At 37.9% G+C, this 24052-nt stretch overlaps 2 protein-coding genes across 2 annotated transcripts; both read left to right on the forward strand.

The window, feature by feature from the left end:
• The first annotated feature begins 2504 nt into the window (after nt 1-2504).
• On the forward strand, nt 2505-3458 carry LOC120855627 (olfactory receptor 6P1). The gene has a single exon (XM_040230168.1). It carries the CDS (start codon nt 2505-2507, stop codon nt 3456-3458), a length of 954 nt encoding a protein of 317 aa, XP_040086102.1.
• A 15743-nt stretch (nt 3459-19201) lies between these two features.
• Nucleotides 19202-20179, forward strand: LOC120855628 (olfactory receptor 6Y1). Its single transcript, XM_040230169.1, has one exon. It carries the CDS (start codon nt 19202-19204, stop codon nt 20177-20179), a length of 978 nt encoding a protein of 325 aa, XP_040086103.1.
• Nucleotides 20180-24052: the final 3873 nt, after the last annotated feature.

A 24052-nucleotide genomic window follows, 5' to 3' on the forward strand; every position in this document is an offset into this window, starting at 1 on the left:
GTGGCTTTAAGCTAATTTTTTCACTCTTCTCTTTCACTTTCATCAAGAGGCTCTATAGTTCTTCAGTTTCTGCCATGAGAGTGGTGTCATCTGCATATCTGAGGTTATTGATATTTCTCCCGGCAATCTTGATTCCAGCTTGTGCTATATCCAGCCTGGCATTTTGCATGATGTACTCTGCATATAAGTTAAACAAGCAGGCTGACAATACACAGTCTTGATGTACTCCTTTTCCTATTTGGAACCAGTCTGTTGTTCCATGTCCAGTTCTATATGTTGCTTCCTGACCTGCATATATATTTCTCAAGAGGCAGGTCAGGTGGTCTGATATTCCCATCTTTTTCAGAATTTTCCACAGTTTATTGTGATCCACACAGTCAAAGGCTTTGATGTAGTCAATAAAGCAGAAATAGATGTTTTTCTGGAACTCTCTTCCTTTTTCCATGATCCAATGGATGTTGGCACTTTAATCCTTCGTTCCTCTGCCTTTTCTAAATCCAGTCTGAACACCTGGAAGTTCTCGGTCCACGTACCATTGAAGGCTTGCTTGGAGGATGTTGAGCATTACTTTGCTAGCATGTGAGATGAGTGCAACTGTGTGTTAATTTGAACATTCTTTAGCATTTCTTTCCTTTTGGATTGGGATGAAAACTGACCTTTTCCAGTCCTGTGGCCATTGCTTTTTTCCCCCAAATTTCCTGGAATATTGAGTGTAGCACGTTCACAGCATCATCTTTTAGGATTTGAAATAGCTCAGCTGAAATTCCATCACCTCCACTAGCTTTGTTTGTAGTGAAGCTTCATAAGGCCCACTTGACTTCACACTCCAGACATTCACAGGATGTCTGCCTCTAGGTGAGTGATCACATCATCATGGTTATCTGGATCATGAAGATCTTTTTTGTATAATTCTTTTGTGCATTCATGCCATCTCTTCTTAATATCTTCTGCCTCTGTTAGGTCCATGCCTTTTCTGTTCTTTATTTCACCCATCTTTGCATGAAATGCTCCCTTGGTATCTCTAACTTTCTTGAAGGGACCTCTGCTCTTCCCCATTGTATCATTTTCCTCTATTTCTTCACATTGATCACTTAGGAAGGCTTTCTTATATCTCCTTGCTACTCTTTGGAACTCTGCATTCAGATGGATATATCTTTCCTTTTCTCCTTTGCCTTTACAAGTGCTTAAGTTACACCAAAAATGAAAATGCTTGATGACCTCTAACATGTGATCCAATCTCGAATGCCAGGTTACTGGCAATATTGATAGGAGATTGGAAAAGCACAGATGGAAGACTAGGAGGCATAGGAATGCCTCTGTCACTTTCATGCCTTATGAGCAGTATCTGTTTTCTGTGACTGTTGTACAAATTACCACAAATTAGCTGGCTTAAAACAATAGAAATGTATGCTTTTACAGTTCTGGAGGCAAGAATTCTGAAATCAGTGCCACATGGCCAAATTCAAGGTATTGGCAGGGACATAATTCCCACAAGACACTAGCAAAAAGTCTGTTCTTTAGCTCCTTTGTCCCTGGCACTGCTGGCATTCTTTGTTTCATGGCCACATCACTGCAGTTGTCAAGGTTGGAATCTTCAAAACTCTCTATTTTCCATCTTCGTATTGCCTTCTCTTCTGCGTCTATTTCAAATTTGCCTCTGCCTCTCTGTTATAAGGATCCTTGAAATTGCATTTAAGTTTTATTGGGATGATCCAGGATAATCTCCTATGTCAATATCTTTAACTTAACCACATTTACAAAGACTTTGTCATAGATGTCATATTACAGGTTCCAGGAATTAGGACATGAATAGCTTTTTGTGGTCCATTTTCAACCCATCACCTAGGAATGAGACAATATAATTCTAGCACAGAAAATATACCTTAAAAAACTTGCAAAATGAATGAAAAAATTACTCCTTTTTCTGGTACAGAATTCCATTTTCTCTTTTATACTCAATTATTTCTCCAGCTGTGAAAAAACAGTTCCCAAACCAACCACTCTTCTCCAATACTGCCTTGAACTATAGCTCAAGTAATGTCCCTGAGCTACTTCTTCGTAGTTGAATTTCCCTTGAGAGATAAGCCCTCAAGCTCCATCTTGCTATCATTCTTTCTTTTATCCATTCCATAAACAAGTATTGAGTACAGATTCTATGAGGGTTAGGAGTTTGTGGAAAATAAAAAAGAACATATCATAAAAAAGAAAATAAATACTGAAACACTAAGACTTGTTTTGAAACCACTCAGTAAACATTATCAAATACCCAGTGTTGTTATAATTACTAAGTTATTGAGTACAATTCTCAAGTCTAAGAGTTTTTCCCTGGAGGCAGGAGGTGATACAGGAAAGGGATGGAACAAAATGATGTAGGAATAATTGATAATATGCTGTTGAGTATCTTCAGAAGGTTGTAATCTGGGGATGTCAGCAGTTTGATCTATTTGTCTTTCAACATCTTGCTCTTCCTGTTACTTTTTCAGGCAATCAAGTGGACAGAGATCATGAGAAATTTGAGTGGAGACCACATAGTAGAGTTTATTTTGGTGGACTTCCCTACCTCCCCACCCCTTCAGCTGCTCCTTTTTGTACTCTTCCTTGTAATTTTTTTGTTGACATTGTTGGAGAATGCGCTCATTGTTTCCACCATCTGGCTCACTCCAAGCCTTCATCGCCCAATGTACTTTTTCCTTGGCCATCTCTCCTTCCTGGAGCTATGGTATATCAATGTCACTGTTCCCCGACTCTTGGGGGCATTTCTTACCCAGGAGCATAGAGTCTCCTATGTAGGTTGTATGACCCAACTCTATTTCTTCATTGCCTTAGCTTGCACCGAATGTGTCCTGTTGGCAGTCATGGCCTATGACCGCTACCTGGCCATCTGTGAACCTCTCCGTTATCCTAGTCTCATGCCCTTCAGTATAGCCACTCGCCTTGCTGCTTCCTCTTGGGGTAGTGGCTTCTTCAGCTCCATGATGAAGCTTCTTTTCATTTCCAGATTGTCATACTGTGGATCCAATATCATCAACCACTTTTTCTGTGATATCTCTCCACTACTTAACCTCACCTGTTCTAACAAGAAACAAGCAGAACTAGTAGACTTCCTCTTGGCCCTGGTGATGATTCTGCTCCCTCTAATGGCTGTGGTTTCATCATATGCTGCCATAATTGCCACTATCCTGAGGATTCCTACTGCCCAGGGACGTCACAAAGCCTTTTCCACGTGTGCCTCTTGCCTGGCAGTGGTTGTTATCTACTACTCCTCCACTCTCTTTACCTATGCACGGCCCCAGGCCATGTACATCTTCAACCACACCAAGGTCATCTCTGTGCTCTATACTGTCATTGTACCATTTCTCAATCCAGCCATTTACTGCCTGAGGAACAAGGAAGTAAAGGATGCCCTCAGAAAGACAGTGCTGGGTAGGTGCCCCTACTCCAGGGATATCCCAGATTGATGTACAATAAAACCTGACAACAAAAAGGAACAGTATCCTAATAGTGACATATCAAAGAATCATAAAATAGACTTAACAGGACCAAAATATCAGTTATCACCCTGCTTCTTTAAATAGTGTCAGGAAACTTCTTGATATAAACAAAAAATTATGAATCATTGATCATATACAAGAGTTTCCAAACTAAGATTGAAATGGTTATAGAATATCTGGGGGGTTGTTAAAATGGATATTTCAAAATCTCATAGAGTTTGCATTGTTTGCCTAGTGGTAAAGAGACCACCTGCCAATCCAGGAGACATAAGAGATGTGGGTTTGATTCCTGGGTAGGTAAGATATTCTAGAGGAGAGCATGGCAACCCACTCCAGTGTTCTTGCCTTGAAAATCCAATGAACAGATGAGCCTGGTGTGCTGTAGTCCATGGGGTGTCAAAGAGCTGGACACAACTGAAGTGACTTAGAAGACATACCTTGTTTGCAACCCTGACATGCATAATTTTCAACTTCTTAAGAACTTTTATTTCACAGCCAGTTTGAGATTCTTTACTCTAGAATCTTTACTCAAGGCTGCTATTTTTCAAGTGAGAAAAATAGGTAATAAAAGGGACTTGCTGATGTGCATGTCAAGACAAAATGATGTAGAAATTGTTGTAGCAGTTTCAAGGATTCAAATTCTCAGATCCTAATACTGTGAGAATCACAAAACTATGATCAACCCCCCCCCAAACTGAAACTGATGTCACCTAATGCATACTCCTTATCTCTACAAGTCAAAGGGGGAAGAAAATACAGCACAGGTATTCAGCCATGTATGCAACAATTAATATGGCTAAAGAGTCATCTGCATCTCCTTCATGTTAATTGAAGAGTGATACAGTTTATTGACCTAATGAGTGTTGGTTAGGTAGTAGATCAAATGCATTAGAAAACGTTTATGTACCTTGGCCTCTGAATCTTCTCCAGCACTATGAGCAACTTCTGTTTCAACTCGCTGCTGCCTGAGTTATACCAGCTGCCAAATATTTTACATTTTGCCACTGAGGCAAATGACTACATGAACAGAAAATGTCTTAATAAAGAGGCAAGGGTGGGGAACAAGAGACTTCTCTGAAGTGGGTGGTATGCTTCAGGTTCAAAACCAGAATGACAGACATTCTTCTAAGTTCTCTTTACTTTTGGAGACCGGCTTGAATTACTTAGAAAGTAACTCCAGTTCCAGGCTAATTTCTACACATTAGAACTGAAGTCAATGTTTCTTTGAGTGGGATATGTAAAAGAACAAAAAATACTATTGAACAAATACTCATAAACAGAAATTGTCTCTCAGTGGACATTTGCTTATTCTGAACTGGGCTTTGGAAAATAATATGATTGTCCATTAAAAAAAAAAAAAAGCCTGTTTGATTAATAATCATCTTAGGTTTTCTAACATCTAAAATAACATAACCCCCCAATAATATATCTGACATTTAAAAGTATAAGCTGCTTTATTGTCATTAAGTTTCTGAATAGCCTTTTAAAGAAACATCTTTGAGGGACTTCCCCTGTAGTCCAGTATTTAAGACACTGGGCTGCCAGTGCAGGGGTTGTGGGTTAGCTCTCTTGTTGGGAAATATGGCATAGTAAAAAAAAAAATAGAAGCAAATCTTTGACTTTGGGCATAGACAATGGATTTTTACATATGACACCAAAAGAACAAGTAATAAAACAATAGATATACTGGACCAAATCAAAGTTTTAAAAAAATACATAAGAATTAAAAAACATCCTTGAGATTGGCTTAATTTATCTTACATTCAGTACATTATCTCTTTGTTTCATACAGTTATGGAAAGCATAATTTTATGGTTAAGGATTCCACCCCTAGAGCCAAGAAATTTGGTATAATTCTGGTTTTACCCTTAACATGTCCCTCATAATGCAAGTTACGCATCTACCTCATATACGTCTTGTGAATATTAAATTAATTATATGTGACAGTAGGATTACAAAATCTTTTCTCTTTGTAAATAAATTTTACCTTGGATTATTTTCTTTCTTCCCCAGCTTTATTGATAATAGAATTGAAAAAAAAATAAAATTACAAAATATTTAATTTTAATATGTCAGTGTGATGATTTGATATACATATACATATTGTGAAGGGTTTCCCTGGTGGCTCAGATAGTAAAGAATCTGCCTGCAATGCAGGAGATGAAAGTTCTATCCCTGGGTCAGGAAGATCCACTGGAGAAGGGAATGGCTACTCACTGTACTATTTTTGTCTGGAAAACTCCATGGACAAACCATGGAGTCACAAAGAGTTGGACACGACTGAGCAACTAAAACTATATTGACTATATATATTGTAAAATGATTCACTTTGGGTTTACTTTATAGTTCTAGTCTGTTGGAAGTTTACTAAATATTGCTAAGAAACATTGCTCATGAGACAAATATCTTGATTAGTAAAAGTCTGGACTGGGAAAATATGAAAGTATTATGAATATCCAGTGGTCATAGCTTCATGATGCTGAGAAAGATTGAAGACAGGAGGAGAAGGGGATGACAGAGGATGAGATGATTGGATGGCATCACTGACTCAGTGAACATGAGTTTGAGCAAGTTCTGGGAGATGGTGAAATACAGGGAAGCCTGGTGTGCTGCATTCCATGGGGTTGCAAAGAGTTGGACATGACTGAGTGACTGAACAGCAACAATTTTTATAACTTGGCATGTCTTTTGCAGAAAACTCTGACTGCCCAGGAAACTGTTATAAGAGATAATGGCTCTTGTGCGCCTTGAGGAGTCGAAGTCAAGCTGGCTCAAGCACCCCGCTTTGTGTGAATCGCATGTCCTCACACCTGTGCTATGACTTTGCATCCAGATTAGGCCCTCGTCTACTTTCAGCACTCCTTCCACATAGGAGAAATCCCTCAATATCTCATGCTGCCATGCTGTGTTTTTATCCTACAGTTCTCCAAGTAAAATTGTTGCCAAGTGCGACCTTTTGCAGTGTGTGAGTTTGATTGTTTGGTAAAGCCTAAGAAAGTCTGGCTTATGCATAGCTCCCAGTGAGCACTCAGTTAATGTTAAGCCCCTGATATATGTCAATTATTTCTCAAAAATAAAAATTGGAAAAAATAAATGCTAAGCCCTCATGTTTATTTCACTAACAATTTGATTATATACTTTCTAACAGATGTGCCTGTTCTAAATACTAACCATGCATCACATTCACTCATTCAAATGGAGATTGGCAGATTGACTTTATTCTCTAGGACATATGTGGAAAGCAAAACTGCAAACATCCTTGTGTAATTATGTGTAGATGGCAATGAGTTTAGCATTTCCAATTATCTAATTTAAAATTATGCCAAGCTGTCATTAGATTGAGTCACACCTGTCATTAGGTTGAAGTTCACACTTCTTTTCAAATGATCAGAACATATGACAACTCTCTGTTAGGATATTAAACATACAACATTTTTTTCCTCAATTATTTTGGTCTTTGATTTTGTCTAGATACTCATACATATTTGTCTACATATTAAAAGAGAAGAATTAGAGAATGTCAACTGATAATATCCTCTTTGTATGACTCTTGTCATGTCACATTCTTTCTTGAAGCGAAGATGACCCTCCTAATTTATTTTTTCCTACAGAGTGAGATTCCTACAGTGCGATAATTAGTGTAGATAGTTTATTTTTCAAGTTGTTTTTTTTTCAGCTGAAAACATGCTGAACTCAAACAATGAATCTGTGTCTCTTTGCCAGGTATTAGATTTATTACCTCTTCTGGCAGTTAGGAGTGATCATATACCCCATTATCAAATAAAATGTAGGTGGAATTCTGCCTTGGAGGCTTTCATTTTGAAAGAAATGTAGCTGGCACTGGGGCTTCCTCTTTCTTTATGTTGAACTTGGATATAATGCCTGAGGGTACACCAGCTCTTTGTAAGGTAATAAACATAAAGAAGAAGGGTCAATATATAGAGTCTGAAGATACAGAAATACACGAAAATCATGAGTCTTTGTTAGTACGATTGAGAATTTGAACCTACATAAGCAAATACTTATATGTGTGTTAGTTGCTCAGTCGTGTCCAACTCTTTGCATTCCATGGACTGTAGCCCGCCAGGCTCCTATGTCCATGGAATTCTCCAGGCAAGAATACTGGAGTGGGTTGCCATTCCCTTCTCAAGGGAAACTTCCCAGCTCAGGGATCAAATCCAGGTTCCTGCACTGCAGGGAGATTGTTTACCATCTGAGCCACCAGGGAAGCCTTTTCTCTAAATTATTATGTGTGTGCTAGCTTCTCAGTCAAATACTTATACCCATTTTTTATTTTTTATTTTATTTTTTTGCCTTTATTTATTTATTTATTTTAAATTTATTTATTTTTTATTTTACTTTACAATTCTGTATTGGTTTTGCCATACATTGACATGAATCCACCACGGGTGTACATGCATCCCCAAACCTGAACCCCCCTCCCACCCCCCTCCCCACAACATCTCTCTGGGTCATCCCCGCGTACCAGCCCCAAGCGTGCCATATCCTGCATCAGACATAGACTGGCAATTCGATTCTTACATGATATTATACATGTTTCAATACCATTCTCCCAAGTCATCTCACCCTCTCCCTCTCCCACTGAGTCCAAAAGTCCGTTATACACATCTGTGTCTTTTTTTCGCTGTCCTGCATACAGGGTCATCATTGCCATCTTTCTAAATTCCATATATATGTGTTAGTATACTGTATTGGTGTTTTTCTTTCTGGCTTACTTCACTCTGTATAATTGGCTCCAGTTTCATCCATCTCATCAGAACTGATTCAAATGTATTCTTTTTAATGGCTGAGTAATACTCCATTGTGTATATGTACCAAAGCTTTCTTATCCATTCATCTGCTGATGGACATAAATTAAATGATAAAAATTAACTGCCATTTGTGGAAGTTATTGAGATTTGTGCTTTTTAAAAATTCTCAGCTAATATATTAATATTTGATATATTTATGTAACTTTGTATTGCATTCTTCTAGAAGTTTTTCAAATAATTTTTAGTTTTAGGTTTTTTATTTTTTTTTCAAATGAAATATATTTTTCTAAGTTTCTAGAGAAAGATCATTACACTTCTCACAAAATTTCTTATTTTGTCATTCCTGGAAGTCAGTTTTATTTTATTTTGCTACACTTAAGAATCTGCCTGCAATGCAGGAGACACAGGAGACATTCATTCCATCCCTGCGTTGGGAATATCCCCTAGAATAGGAAATGGCAACCCACTCCAGTATTCTTGCCAGGAAAATCCCATGGACAGAGGAGACTGGTGGGCTACAGTCCAGGGGGAAGAGTCAGACACAATTGAAGCAAATGAGCACAGCACACTTTATTTTGTTTTGTTTAGGTTATAAATGTATACTCAGTATAGCCAAGTTTTTACCAAAGAAGGATAATAGAAAGGGAACAAAGAAGCAGTAGTCAAGTTAATTATGATTTTTTATTATTTTTTTGTTTGTGCTTTTTAAAAATTAAATTTTTATTTTTACTTTATTTTGCTTTACAATACTGTATTGGTTTTGCCATACATTGACATGAATCAGCCACGGGTGTACAGGAGTTCCCAATCCTGAACCCCCCTCCCACCTCCCACCCCATATCATCTCTCTGGATCATCCCATGCACCAGCCCCAAGCATCCTGTATCCTGTATCAAACATAGACTGGCGATTCGTTTCTTACCTGATAGTATACGTTTCAATGCCGTTCTCCCAAATCATCCCACCCTCTCTCTCTCCCTCAGAGTCCAAAAGTCCATTCTATACATCTGTGTCTCTTTTGCTGTCTTGCATAGAGGGTTATCATTACCATCTTTCTAAATTCCATATATATGTGTTAGTATACTGTATTGGTGTTTTTATTTCTGGCTTACTTCACTCTGTATAATCGGCTCCAGTTTCATCCTCCTCATTAGAACTGATTCAAATGTATTCTTTTTAATGGCTGAGTAAACTTCCATTGTGTATATGCACCACAGCTTTCTTATCCATTCATCTGCTGATGGACATCTAGGTTGTTTCCATGTCCTGGCTATTATAAACAGTGCTGCGATGAACATTGGGGCACACATGTCTCTTTGGATTCTGGTTTCCTCGGTGTGTATGCCCAGCAGTGGATTGCTGGGTCATACGGCAGTTGTATTTGCAATTTTTTAAGGAATCTCCACACTGTTCTCCATAGTGGCTGCACTAGTTTGCATTCCCACCAACAGTGTAAGAGGGTTCTCTTTTCTCCACACCCTCTCCAGCATGTATTGCTTGTAGACTTTTGGATCGCTGTCATTCTGATTAGTGTGAAATGGTACCTCCTTGTGGTTTTGATTTGCATTTCTCTGATAATGAGTGATGTTGAGCATCTTTTCATGTGTTTTTTAGCCATCCGTATATCTTCTTTGGAGAAATGTCTATTTAGTTCTTTGGCCCATTTTTTGATTGGGTCATTTATTTTTCTGGAATTGAGCTGCATGAGTTGCTTGTATATTTTTGAGATTAGTTGTTTAAGGAGAACATAGGCAAAACAGTCTCCGACATAAATCACAGCAGGATCCTTTATGACCCACCTCCCAGAATACTGGAAATAAAAGTAAAAATAAACAAATGGGATCTAATTAAAATTAAAAGCTTCTGCACAACAAAGGAAACTATAAGCAAGGTGAAAAGACAGCCTTCTGAATGGGAGAAAATAATAACAAATGATTTTTTTTAATAAAATCATCAATCTCCTTTAAAATGGCAGAACTGTTCATCACATTTGACTAAAACCGTTCCTATATTTTAAAAGAAAGCATAAATTGTGTGATTAATATTCATAAAATGCTGCATAGAAAGCACAAAATCTGATTATCTGCCTCAAAAATTTATAACTTAAAAGAGGAAATAGAAAATGTATAATTTTCAGAAACTATTATAAAAATATGAGGAAAAATATTCCCCCAGTAAACTTTAACTTATTCATTTAAAAATTACTCTATTTTTTCTTACTAAAGCTGAATACATGTTTATGTTGAATATTTCTCCATAGCCAGACACATTATAGTATATAAGCTCTGTACTTTTTCTCATTCAACTCAAGGTGTAATTTCTACCATTTTTTTTTTCAATATCCTTTTTTTTTTCTTTTCTAGAACAGGAGACAGTAAAGAACAAACTTAAAATTTCATTTTTACTTTGAGTTGTCAGAGCTCTAACTATATATATATATATATATATATATATATTTGCACCGAGGAATAGTGTTAGCTGCTCAGTTGTGTCCAACTCTTTGGGACCCCATGGACTGTAGCTGTCAGACTCCTCTGTCCATGGAATTTCCCAAGCCAAGAATGCTGGAGTGAGTTGCCATTTCCTCCTCCAGGGGATTTTCCTGACACAGGGATTGAACCCACATCTCTTGCCTCTCCTGCTTTAGCAGGAGGATTCTTTACCACTGTGACACCTGGGAAGCCCAAGCACCAAGGAATGACTATAAACAATTATAATGAAAAAAGACATTTTTCTTTTTAAATCTGTTCTAAATTCACAATAGTAGCTACAAAGTTTTGTTTGTTTGTTTTGTTTTTTAAATTCTCATATAGTAATTGTACTTTTATCAATAAATTTTGCCATAATAGTATATAGTCAACCAAGTCCTTTGCTGCTTTCTCATTTTCCTCTGTATTAATGTTATACATTTATTATGGCATATAAATAAAATGGACAAATCAAATGGACACTCTTCCTAACTCAACAGAGTTTTAGGTGCTTACTAAGCACCAGACATGTATTAGGAACTGGACAATGTCTCTACCTTTGAGAACTCTTTAAAATCCAGAGATTTTAAAATAGATTTTTAATTTATTTTTAAGAAACTCTATCTTTCACTGCTGCTGCTGCTGCTAGTCACTTCAGTCATATCTGACTCTGTGCAACCCTATAAACGGCAGCCCACCAGGCTCCCCTGTCCCTGGGATTCCCCAGGCAAGAACACTGGAGTGGGTTGCCATTTCCTTCTCCAATGCATGAAAGTGAAAAGTGAAAGTGAAGTCGCTCAGTCCTGTCTGACTCTTAGAGACCCCATGGACTGCAGCCTTCCAGGCTCCTCCCTCTAAATGTTGTCAATTAAATGAATAGAAGTTTTATTTAAGAAGTAACATACAGTGAGTTCTAAAACTAGCTTAAAATGAAGACTAGAAAGGTGAGACAATCCCTGAAGAAGCCAGTTAGTTCATGAGTCAATTAGAAACAGCTTCATTATTTCATTCAAATATTTAGGAAATTCCAAAAATGCCCAAATTTCTTATGTTCCCATGTAAGCATATTACAAAGGATATTGGAACTTATATTATTTAACATTTTGAATACTCTCAACTTGCTCAGAATGATACAAATACTCACAAGCAAGATCATGAATTTACGTTACTTATTACATGCAGGTGGTGTTTCAAACTCCTTACATATATTAATTCATATAATGATCACAATAAGTCTAAGATCATTAAATACCAAGTGCTGAGTAAAACTATTGCAGTAAACTGTTCGAAAGACTGCTGATCCATAGAACCAGAATAGTTCTTGAAACTTAGAAGATGCTCAATAAATATTTATTAAATAAATAGATACCAAATAAGAGCAAGGATCACTGTAATCTGAAAATCTTTCTCCTTCTTAAAAAGGAATTTTGTCACTTTAATACATATCCTAATTATGTATTTGGGAAGGTTGTTTTATCTTGACTGCTCCTCATCTATCCTAACTTCAGAAAATGATAGGTTCCTTCACTAATCAACATTCTTCATAGTAAGGTATATCAAATCCCCACAGATACTGTTAACTTTCTGTCCTGTTCTTGGGCCTGTGGTTCTCTGACTAACCAATCATCTCTGGTGTACAGGTACTATAACCCATGGGCAGCATATTCAAGTGTATACATCTAAAGAGGCAACTTTCCAATTTCTATCCCAGTGTACTTTCTGTATAATCTTATTACTTTCTATCTTCTCTGAATACCCTTACATTATAGCTTCTGGATGTGTACTATTTACAGATAGTAAGAGTAAACATACAGGTATCCTTATTCTATTTAGAAAATACAGACTTTATACGAATATAATACTTTTGTTATATCTACTAAGTTACTTATGCATAAGAATCATGTCATTGTATGGAGTTGATATTTGTGTACACAGTATCTTAGTGTATTTGGAATTTGTATGTGTGTGTTTGTTCATATACTTGGGTCTCCAAATAAGAATGGATGAATATCATTCTTATGTTATGTTGAATGATTTGGGTTATAAGCACTATCATCACCAGAAGGATCTTATTATTTGTGAGACCATTCCCCAGAAATAGAGGAGGACACACACACACACACACACGCACGCATGTACTTTCCCCACACTTCTCTTCCCCAGAGTCTGTTAAAAAGAAGGGCAGTGTGCTTTAAGCCACTCGGAGGTCTCTCTTGTTCCTCCAGACTCCACTTAACTTGCCAGCTCTTCCCTTAACATTCCCCAAGTATCCCCTTGAGCCCTAGAAAAGACGAATACTTTCCTGAGGTCTGTGCCTGTTGGTAAGCCCTCGGTGTGTAGAAGGGAGTTGTTTTTTTCAGTAGCTTAGAAACAGGCAAAGGCACAAATAGATCCATTCTGCCCCTTCTTCATGCTGAGCAGAGACACACCAGATTTGCCAGCAACCCTCTAGGCTCAGGGACAGTACCTTCCTCCTCCTGGTCTACATGATTTTTCTTTTCTCCATGAAAGCTGACCATTCCTGAACAAGGCTTGGAAAAGTCATAAGTTCCATCACTGATAAAATAGTGAGTTGAAAAATAAAGACAGATATTTCCAAAAGGAAAATTTGGCCAGTTTTTAATTATTCATTATTATGAAGGGAAGCAGAGGGTATATGAAAATCATGTTTATTTAAATCATTGATTCTTTGGAGCTTTCAGCTGATCGATTTTTTAAAAACAGTTTGTCATCTTTGAGTCTATAATTAGTAGTATAGCAATAGTGTGTAGTTGGGGCATAAACTATGTACCTATATGAATTTCAAATCAACAAAGATTTCTTTAGCACCTGTGTATATTATGATGTATGAAAAATGTTAGGAATTCAGGGATATCGTGTAATGTAGATTATCCTGTCTACTATTGAAGAACACACTGTAGATGCAAAATGCCTGATTCTCTAAAAATTGCCCTCCTGAAGATATTTCAGTTTAATGCATTAGCCCCAAACTATGCCTTGCAAAGTGCAGGGTCCAGGTGTATTCTGATTTGAGACAGAAAGAGAGAAAACTCTCATGTATGAGAGTACACAGATAAATATATGTATGTGAGGAGCAGTAGTTGGAATAGAGGTGTGTAAATATGTATGTTTGTTTTTATGTTAAATACAGACAGGGACTGGTGAATGTGATAGTGTTTGCAGTTTTGAGAAGTTAAATCCTTAGAAGATAAAGAAGATTTCACTTCTCTTCATAGTACCATAACAGGAAGAAGGCAAATTTCCCTTTCCATCGTGTTGACTGTTCACAAAATTCATCATATGGTCACATTTATTCTCAAATTGGGATCTTGAGATAAACTACAAAGATTATCTTGTTCAAATGAGACATACAGAAATTCAATCATTATTTTAAATCTCACTAGACGGGAATAAAAATTATTTCAAAATAGAAGCCATGGTTTTGAAAAGTTATAAAGGGTATATGGGGTCAGGGATATGACACATAGATTTTTTCCACTGGAGTCTTCAAAATCAACTCAGAGATTGAGAGGGGCAGAAGGGTCACTGAATCACAGATAATTATCTTGCCCTGCTACAAACTTGGGAATTGCAATGCACATAGACCTGAAGCATATTTGTTCCTAAGAGATTCTGGGAAAAGGGAGATGGACTAGAATTACATCCTTTTAAAACTGATTTGAAGGAGTAAAATTATGTTTCTCTCCTTTAGAAAATGTCTTGTCATTGAGGGTCCAAGACTAGTATGTTGGCCTCTGCCCAACCTATACCTTTTTCTCATCTCCCTGAAATAATTGTTATGTTGAACACAAGTGATTACCCGGCCACATCTCTCTACCTGTGTCCTACTGTGGAGATTTGGGGCATCCTCAGTTTGGTCAGATCCATCTCCACAGAGCTGGCATGACAACTTCAAATGCGTCTACTTCTGGGAGTGCTTTGACTGTACAAGTTTTCTCCCTTGCCCCTCACTTCTAGTCTTAGGCATCTATTTCTCCCCAAACAACAGCAATTTCCTTCCCATCCCAGCATGACCACTGCACTGATAGCCCATTATCTTTTGGGAAGACTTATTTACATCCTCCCTTGGAAATCAGAGCCTCCTGACCCTCTTTGCTGGAAGGCTCAATGAGATAAAGCTGTTCTTAATAACTGTTTTCAGAAAGAAGTTAAGCCTTAAATATTGTGCTATTGTTCATAGTTTTCTGACATTTCTCTTCATTAAATGTTCCAGTTTAACTGGAGCTATTCAGGAAGGATGATCACAAACTTCAGAGGGCATAACAACCAGATGAGGCAAAAAAAATTTTTTTTGGAATGGTTTAGTCTAGAAAAAGAAAGACAAGGGAACATGAGGCAGGGGTAATAGATTAGTGGGTTTGGGGTGGGGATTTAGGTTAACAGAGCTGATAGCTGTTTTCAGAGCATGAAAGCTATCCTTGCAGAAAGAAATGAGACTTATTCTTTGAAGCTTCAGAAAACAGAAGCAGAATCCATGAATGTGGCACCACTATGTTCCACTGGAGAAGGCCCTATATCTCCCAATCAGTGGTTTCTTTTTTTTAAGTATGGCTGTATTTTAGACACTATTTTCTGTTTCTAGAAAGGATCAGGCAAAAGTTGGGTGAATACTTACAAAATTAGCGAGGACTAAAATCATTTAGGGCTTCCCTGGTGACTCAGTGGTAAAGAATCCACCTGCCAATGCAAAAGATGCTGGCTTAATCCCTGGGTCAGGAAGAACCCTTGGAGAAGGAAATGGCAACCCACTTCAGTATTCTTGCCTAGGAAGTCCCATGGACAGAGGAGCTTGGTGGGCTATAATCCCTGGGGTCACAAAAGAGTCAGACACGATTTAGTGACTAAACAACAACAAAATCATTTGATATATGAGGTTCCTTGCAGCAATATGATCCTGTGCTTCTAGAATTCTGTTCTTGTGAAATACAGTTTTTGAAAAACATTATGATTGTAAGATTTAAATTAACTTTTAGAATTCTGTTCAAAGCAAGCTAAGATGTAAGATGAAGTGCCTCACTTATGCTTAGATTATTGGTCCATAGGAGGTGATGGCACTCCACTCCAGTACTCTTGCTTGGCAAATCCCATGGATGGAGGAGCCTGGTAGGCTGCAGTTCCTGGGGTTGCTAGGAGTCAGACATGACTGACTGACTTCATTTTCACTTTTCCCTTTCATACATTGGAGAAGGAAATGGCAACCCACTCCAGTGTTCTTGCCTGGAGAATCCCAGGGCTGGGGGAGCCTGGTGGGCTGCCGTCTATGGGGTCGCACAGAGTCAGACACGACTGAAGCGACTTAGCAGCAGCAGCAGCAGCAGAAATTAAACTGAGCAGAGTTAGTTAGATAACCATTTTGCCAAGGGCTGAAATGTTATCAATAAATTGCTACTTTGCCGCTTTATGTTGCTTGACATTCACAAAATCATTTAAGCACTCTGGGATTCACTTCTACTACATAAACAAAAAAAGAAGTTGAACTAAAATTCCATTGGTTTTAAAATATTATAATTCTATGAGCTAAGTCCACATGGATAGTTGAGGGTGGGCTCCAAGGAACAGATCTACTGCTACCAAATGTGTTTGAGTTCCAAGATGCTGGAATCTTCACCTAGCTCTTGGCTCTTATCTGACAATTTGATTCTTCACACTCTAAAGTTTTATTTCTCCGACAAATTTTCTTTAAAACTGTTTTCAGAGGTACAACTTAAAGCTGTGCTCTTGGCACATCTGGCAGTGTGTTAGCATCTCAAAGGTACAGTTTAATGCTCAGAAGAAAAAATAACTTACAACGAGGGAGAATTCATAGACCTTGCCTTATTTATAAGCTCCACTGTCCAACTACCTATTGAATCCTAGGCTAGTGAGAAAGGCCAAGTTTTGTGTTAAGTGTGTGTGTGTGTGCGTGCGTGCGTGTGTGTGCGTGCGTGCGTGTGTGTGTGTGTCCATATTCCAACAGAAGACAAAATTGTTGAATTTGCATTATTTAAATTGCTCACCTTTTTGGTTAACAATGTCTATTTTCCTCTTTTGTGTGTGTGCCAAGTCATTTCAGTAGTGTCTGACTCTTTGAGGCCCTATGGACTGTTGCCCACCAGGCTCCTACAGTTCATGGGATTCTACAGACAGGAAACCTGGAGTGGATTGCCATGCCCCTTCCAGGGGATCTTCCAGACCCAGGAATCAAAACTGTGTCTCATACATCTCCTTTATTGGCAGGCAGCTTCTTTACCAGTAGCACCACCTGGGAAGCCCATTTTCCTCTCCAAACATGGATAATTGAGTTGACTCTTCTGCCTTTCTTTTGGATCCTAAAGCTGAGATCTAAGTAGGACAAGGGAAATGGATGGGGTGGGCAGTAGCTTTCTATCTCTTTTACTCCATGATTTTTTCCTCAGGAAAATAAATAAATAACCTTCTCTACTGTCCCCCATCTTTATGTAAACAAAAGCAAGATTGTTGAGATACACAGAGAACAAGAGTGACTGTCTCTGGATAAGAACAAAAAAGAAGAATCAAGCAGTAAGACACAGAGAAAGACTGGAAAAGGTAAGGCATCCAGCCTCTAGCAGTTTTTAGAATGGTTCTCAACTCAGTCTAGAAGGCCATAGGTTTTGCTGAATGACAGGAATGCAGAAGGGTCACTAATGGTAAAAGGCATCTCGTTATTTCATTTTTTTGGATATTACTTTCAAACAAGTTATGAGTTCTTTAATGCCTTTGAAAAGGTCTTACAGTTTCCTCCATCTTTATTATTAACAGTGGTCTCTGCCATTAAGATCTTTATTGGTTTTTGGGCAGGCTTTTGGGGAGGTTAGTGGTGAATCCTAAAATGATAACAGCAAACATCTATAGAATTTAATTTAAACTCTAGAACTCATTTGATGTTCACAAAATGTACTGTAATTTTATTTACACACACCTTAGAAATAAAAGAAATAATATTCTAAGAGTTATGTAATATCTTCTCCTAACTAGAGTGGGGTCAAAAGTGGGATTTAAATGTACTTTTTTCATACTTTTAAGATATCACCCTATACAATGAATTGTATCAAGGAAAATATTACCTCTTTTAAAATTTGTTTTTTAATTGAAGGAAAATTGCTTTACAATGTTCTGTTGGCTTCTGCTGTACAATATGAATCACCATAATTATACATATAGCCCCTTTCTCCTGAACCTCTCTCCCCTCCCCCATCCCACTCCTCGAGGTCATCACAGAGTGCCAGACTGGGTTCCCTGTTTTATATGGCAACATCTTGCCAACTATCTATTTAACTCATAATAGTGTGTGTATATATATCAATGCTACTTTCTTCACTCATCCCACCCTCTCCTTTCCCCACTGGGTCCTCAAATCTATTCTCTACACTATCTCCACTCCTTCCTTGAAAATAGGTTTATCAGTACCATTTTTTTTCTAGAGTCCATATACATGTATTAATATATGACATTTGTTTTTCTCTTTCTGACGTCACTCTATATAACAGACTCTAGGTTCATCTACCTCACTACCATTGACTCAAATTCATTCCTCTTTATGATTGAGTAATATTCCACTGTACCACATGTGGAATGTACCACATCTTCTTTATTCATTCATCTGTAGATGGACATTTATGTTTTTTTCATGTCCTGGCTACTGTAAATAGAGATGCAGTGAACACTGGGATACATGTGTCTTTTAGAATTGTGGTTTTCTCAGGGTATATGCACAGTAGTGGGGTTGCCGGGTCATATGGTAAATTTATTTCTAGTTTTTTTAAGGAATCTCCCTAATGTTCTCTATAATGGCTATATCAGTTTATATTCCCACCAGTAGTGTAGGAGTGTTCCTTTTCTCCACATTACCTTTTAAACTATCAATTCAATTTTGTTCTCTGAGAAGCCAGTGCATATTCACATTGAATTTGCTATGAATCCTGTGTATTTGATCAAATATCATTTCACTCAAGCTTTATAGCACAGTTATATAGGTCAAGAAATAGGAAGCATCTATCTGTTTTACAGATAAAAACTTACACAATTATATATGGAAAATGAGCAAATGAGCCCTCCACCTTCTTTCCATATTCAGTAGATGAAAATGTGTTGCTTAAAGGTTGGTATAAAGGCCATTCTCCTATGTCTAACATCCTCCCAATTCATCTAAGTGATATATTGGGAAAGGATAAACCTGAGAGTTAGGAGGTTCAGATTCCATTTCTGTGTGACATTGGATGCATTCTCAGACTAATTTAAAAAATAATAATAATAAAACATGAACTTTTGAAAGTACATTTCAGCTGAAAAGTTTTGATTCTCTAATCATAATTTGGAGGAAAGAAAAGATATAAAGGCCAGAGAGCTTCTACTGTGATGAGTTTCCAGGCGGTGGGCTCTATAGTCAAAAACTGTAGGTTGGTGCTTGGGACATGGAAGGAACTGATTTTGTCTATGTCCACAGCCAGTTATGATTACCAAGGTTCTGGAAGTAGATAACCATACAGTGACAACACATTTTGTTCTTCTGGGATTTCCAACACAGCCAGGCTTCCAGCTGCTCCTCTTCTTTGTTTTCCTGGCAATTTACCTTCTCACACTTGTAGAGAACTTTCTAATCATCCTTGTCATTCATAGTGATGGACAGTTGCACAAGCCCATGTACTTCTTTCTGAGCAACCTCTCTTTCCTGGAGATGTGGTATGTCACAGTTATCAGCCCCAAGATGCAGATAGACTTCCTCAGTCATGACAAGACAATTTCCTTCAATGGTTGCATGACTCAGCTTTACTTCTTTGTGACCTTTGTCTGTACTGAGTACATCCTCCTTGCTGCAATGGCCTTTGACCGCTATGTAGCCATTTGTAACCCACTACGGTACCCACTCATCATGACCAACCAGCTTTGTGGTACACTGGCTGCAGGATGCTGGTTCTGTGGACTCATGACTGCCATGATTAAGATAGTTTTCATAGCCCGACTTCACTACTGTGGCACACCTCATATCAATCACTACTTTTGTGATATTTCCCCACTCCTCAATATTTCCTGTGAGGACTCCTCACAAGCTGAATTAGTGGATTTCTTCTTGGCCCTCATGGTCATTGCTATTCCCTTTTGTGTAGTGGTGGCATCTTATGCCACCATTCTCACCACTGTTCTCAGGATCCCTTCTTCTCAGGGACGCCACAAGGCATTTTCCACCTGTGCCTCTCACCTAGCAGTTGTAATTCTCTTCTATTCCACCACCCTTTTCACTTATGCCTGCCCTAAGCATATGTATGCCTATAATTCCAACAAAATGGTGTCTGTGCTCTACACAGTCATTGTCCCACTCCTCAACCCTATCATTTACTGCCTGAGAAACCGTGAAGTTAAGGCAGCCCTCAGGAAGACCATGCTTTGCAAAGGCAGTGAACCCAGGGAAGACGGGGCTGTGATTAATTAATGTGTAGAATCCCTTCATGCATGGATCAGGAGGTGATTCCCACATAGTTCTTCCCACATTCCTGCGTTTGGTTATTTATCAACTTCTAGTACCTTAACACTGATCTTCTTAGTGTGTGTGTGTGTGTGTGTGTGTGTGCACGTGTGTGCATGTGTGTGTGCATGCACAAACATGGCTAGAAGGATAGCCCCAAGAAATAGCCTCTCCTTCTAGGTCAGCAGAGAAATTTTAAATACTTTCCAAAAATTATGAAAATAGATTTTTTCTCCCACTAAAATATTAACTGAAAGGAGAGATTTTTGTTTAATTTATTAATGTATCATCTGTACATTCAGCTGTGTCTGACACATAGTAGGTGCTTCATAGATATTTGTTGAAAGAATAATTGAATATATACATGTTTGAAATCAGGAGATGAAGATGGGAATTGTGAATACATTTTAAATTTATGAGCCTTCCAGTTCCTCCTTCATTCCATTCTAATTGTGTCTATTCTACATTGTTATTTTCACTTCTTTGTTTTCTTCCCTTATAAATCCACTCTTTTTAGTCCCTCTTTCCTTTTATAGATTTACAGATTTCTTCCCTCTTTTCTCTGTCTTTCTCTATGTCTCTCTGTTTCTCTCCCTCCTCATTTTCTCTCAGTCTCTATTTTTCCACAGAAAATATTGGCATGTGTTCATCTAAGTTACCATTTCATCTTAATTGACTCATTTATAGATTAAAAAAATGTTCAAAACCAATGAGTGGCATTGTGAAAGCCCAAGTGAAAATTTAAAAATATCATTATGTTAAACATTAAAAGAACAGCTTTTCTGTATGTCCTTAAGCATAGATTTTATGGCCAATTACTTTTCATTTCTTCTATTACAAATAGTTTTTTTCAAATTCACTTTTGTAAAGTATGATTCCATTAATAAATTTCACCTTTTTCAAGTGTGCTGTTTAATGAATTTTATAAAAGTATGTAATTTTGAAACAACAACAGTCACCATATAGAACATTTACACCATCTTAAAAAGTTTCCTTGTATCCTTTTAAATTAAGTTTCTTATCCACTGGCAGCTGACATGCTTTTTATCAGTTTAGCTTTGCCTTTTCTGGGAATTCCTTTAAATGAAATCATATAGTAGGTACTCTTCTGAGTCAGGCTATTTTCACTTATCATATTGCCTTTATGATTCTTCTATGTAATTATATATAGATAGCATATTCAAAAGCAGAGCCATTACTTTGCAGACTAAGGTCCGTCTAGTCAAGGCTATGGTTTTTCCTGTGGTCATGTATGGATATGAGAGTTGGACTATGAAGAAGGCTGAGAGCTGAAGAATTGATGCTTTTGAACTGTGGTGCTGGAGAAGACTCTTGAGAGTCCCTTGGACTGCAAGGAGATCCAACCAGTCCATTCTGAAGGAGATCAGCCCTGGGATTTCTTTGGAAGGACTGATGCTGAAGCTGAAACTCCAGTATTTGGCCACCTCATCGAAGAGTTGACTCATTGGGAAACGACTCTGATGCTGGGAGGGATTGTGGGCAAAAGGAGAAGGGGACGACAGAGGATGAGATGGCTGGATGGCATCACTGACTCGATGGATGTGAGTCTGAGTGAACTCCAGGAGTTGTGATGGACAGGGAGGCCTGGTGTGCTGCGATTCATGGGGTCGCAAAGAGTAGGGCATGACTGAGTGACTGAACTGAACTGAATATATTAAACAAATATTATATATGTATATATTATAATATATATCAGTTGTATGAACTGATTATCATAATTATAGTTTATAGTTATTTAATAATTGTAATTATATATAAGTTTTATGGAATTGCTGAGTGCTATTTCATTTTATGGCTATAACACAATTTGCTATATGGACCTTCAACAAGCTGACGGCCATTCAGTCTATTTCTAGTTTAGGGATTTTATTAATAAATCTTCTAAGAATGTTTAAGATTAAAATAAGGTTTTTAAAATTAATATAAAACTTTAATTTCTCTTCAGGATATGAGGGTTGTTTGGCATTATTGGACTTCCTAGGTGGTGGTAGTGGTAAAGAAACTGCCTGCTATTACATAATATGTAAGAGATGCAGGTTCGATCCCAGGTCGGGAAGATCCCCTGGAAGAGGAAATTGCAACCCACTCCAGTATTCTTGTCTGGAGAATCCAATGGACAAAAGAGCTTGGCAGGCTACAGTTCATAGGGTCACACAGAGTCAGACACAATTGAAGCAACTTTTCATGCATGCATACATGGCATTGTTACCGAGTAATATGATGTTTTTGCTTAAATTTGTGAAAAAGTTGTCAAATTTTCCAAAGTAGCTGAAATGTTTTACATTCCTATAAGCAATTTATGAGACTTTCTGGTGATTTATGACCTTGTCAATTGTTAGCAATATTAAACTTCTGATGTGATTTTTGGTATCTCATTGGTTTTATCTTGCATTGCCCTAATGATGAGCATTTTTTCATTTACTTTCTTGAAATTTATAAAACTTCTTTGTGGGAATGTGTATTGCTGTTCCTGTTTGTGAAGCCAATTGTCTTGCTGTTCACACTGTTTGTACTGTTCACTGAACCAGGGTAGGCAAGGCACAAGCTAAGAAGCTGGAAAGACACTCAAGGAGCCATAGGAACTGCAGACATGTTTATTCTCTCCTGGCTGGCACAGCAGCCATAAAACAGTCTCTCTCTTGGCTGACGCAGCGACCATAGAAGGAGCCACAACATAACCATAACAGAGCCTTAACATAACCTCATATAACGTAACTATTGCATCGCTCCAGTGTAGCCCCAATACAGCAGCTGCTGCTGCTAAGTCACTTCAGTCAAGTCTGACTCTGAGCAACCCCATAGACGGCAGCCCACCAGGCTCTGCCAGCCCTGGGATTCTCCAGGCAAGAACACTGGAGTGGGTTGCCATTTCCTTCTCCAAATACAGCAGCAGCCAGGGCTTTCATGGTGAAGCCCATACAGGCATTCCTCATAAAGTAGCTGGTGACCAAATGAGTACTTCATCATGTGCATGCACGGTGCTGCAAGAGATCTCAGCTGATACATACTCACTCTTTGCAAAACATGGGGCCAGAGAGTCTGAACATGCCATTGTGGCTAATTTCCTCTCTCCCTCAGAGTGTCTAATCAAATATTTTATCCAATTTTTAATTAGAGTTTTTATGTTATGACTAGGACTTCCCTGGGAACTCAAGACAGTAAAGAATTTGCCTGCCTTGCAGGAGACCAGTATTCAATCCCTGGGTCAGAAAGATCTAAGCTTTAAGAATTCTTCTTATACTCTGGTGCAATTATTTGTCAGATTTGTTTTGCTAATATGTTCTTGCACTTGGTGGTTTGCCTTTTATTTTCTTAAAAGTGTCTTTCAGTAAGCAGCTTATATTCTCACAGTTTTGAAGTACAGAATGTAATTAGGTGTGAGCCATTCAGTTCCCATGAGGATTTGCTCTGGCATGTAGTAGGTAGGCACCTCTTCTTGTGTGTGCACGGGGTGGAGAAAGAGACCATAACCACATTTAACCTTAATTTTCTGCACAATGGTCCTATCTCCAAATAGAGTCACACTGCAAGTTGAAGCAGCAACATACAAATTTTGAGGGGACATGAACTATCAGTCCATAAGAATGAGTGTATAGAACTGATATTATTTTCCCCTTAAATATTTGGTGATTTTTGCCAATGAAATAATCTGCATCTAATTCTATTGAATAATATGTCTCCTGCTTATGGATTATCTTCCTTCCACATCTTTGAATGTCTAGTATCTTTTTATTAGATATCAGAAATTAGATTTCATTGTTTTACTACTAAATTTTGTTTTATTATTTTAAGTATGATTATACATTGTTATGGGGGCAT

This window comes from Oryx dammah, unplaced genomic scaffold (genome assembly GCF_014754425.2).
Source record: "Oryx dammah isolate SB20612 unplaced genomic scaffold, SCBI_Odam_1.1 HiC_scaffold_28, whole genome shotgun sequence".
Taxonomy (NCBI): Eukaryota; Metazoa; Chordata; class Mammalia; order Artiodactyla; family Bovidae; genus Oryx; species Oryx dammah.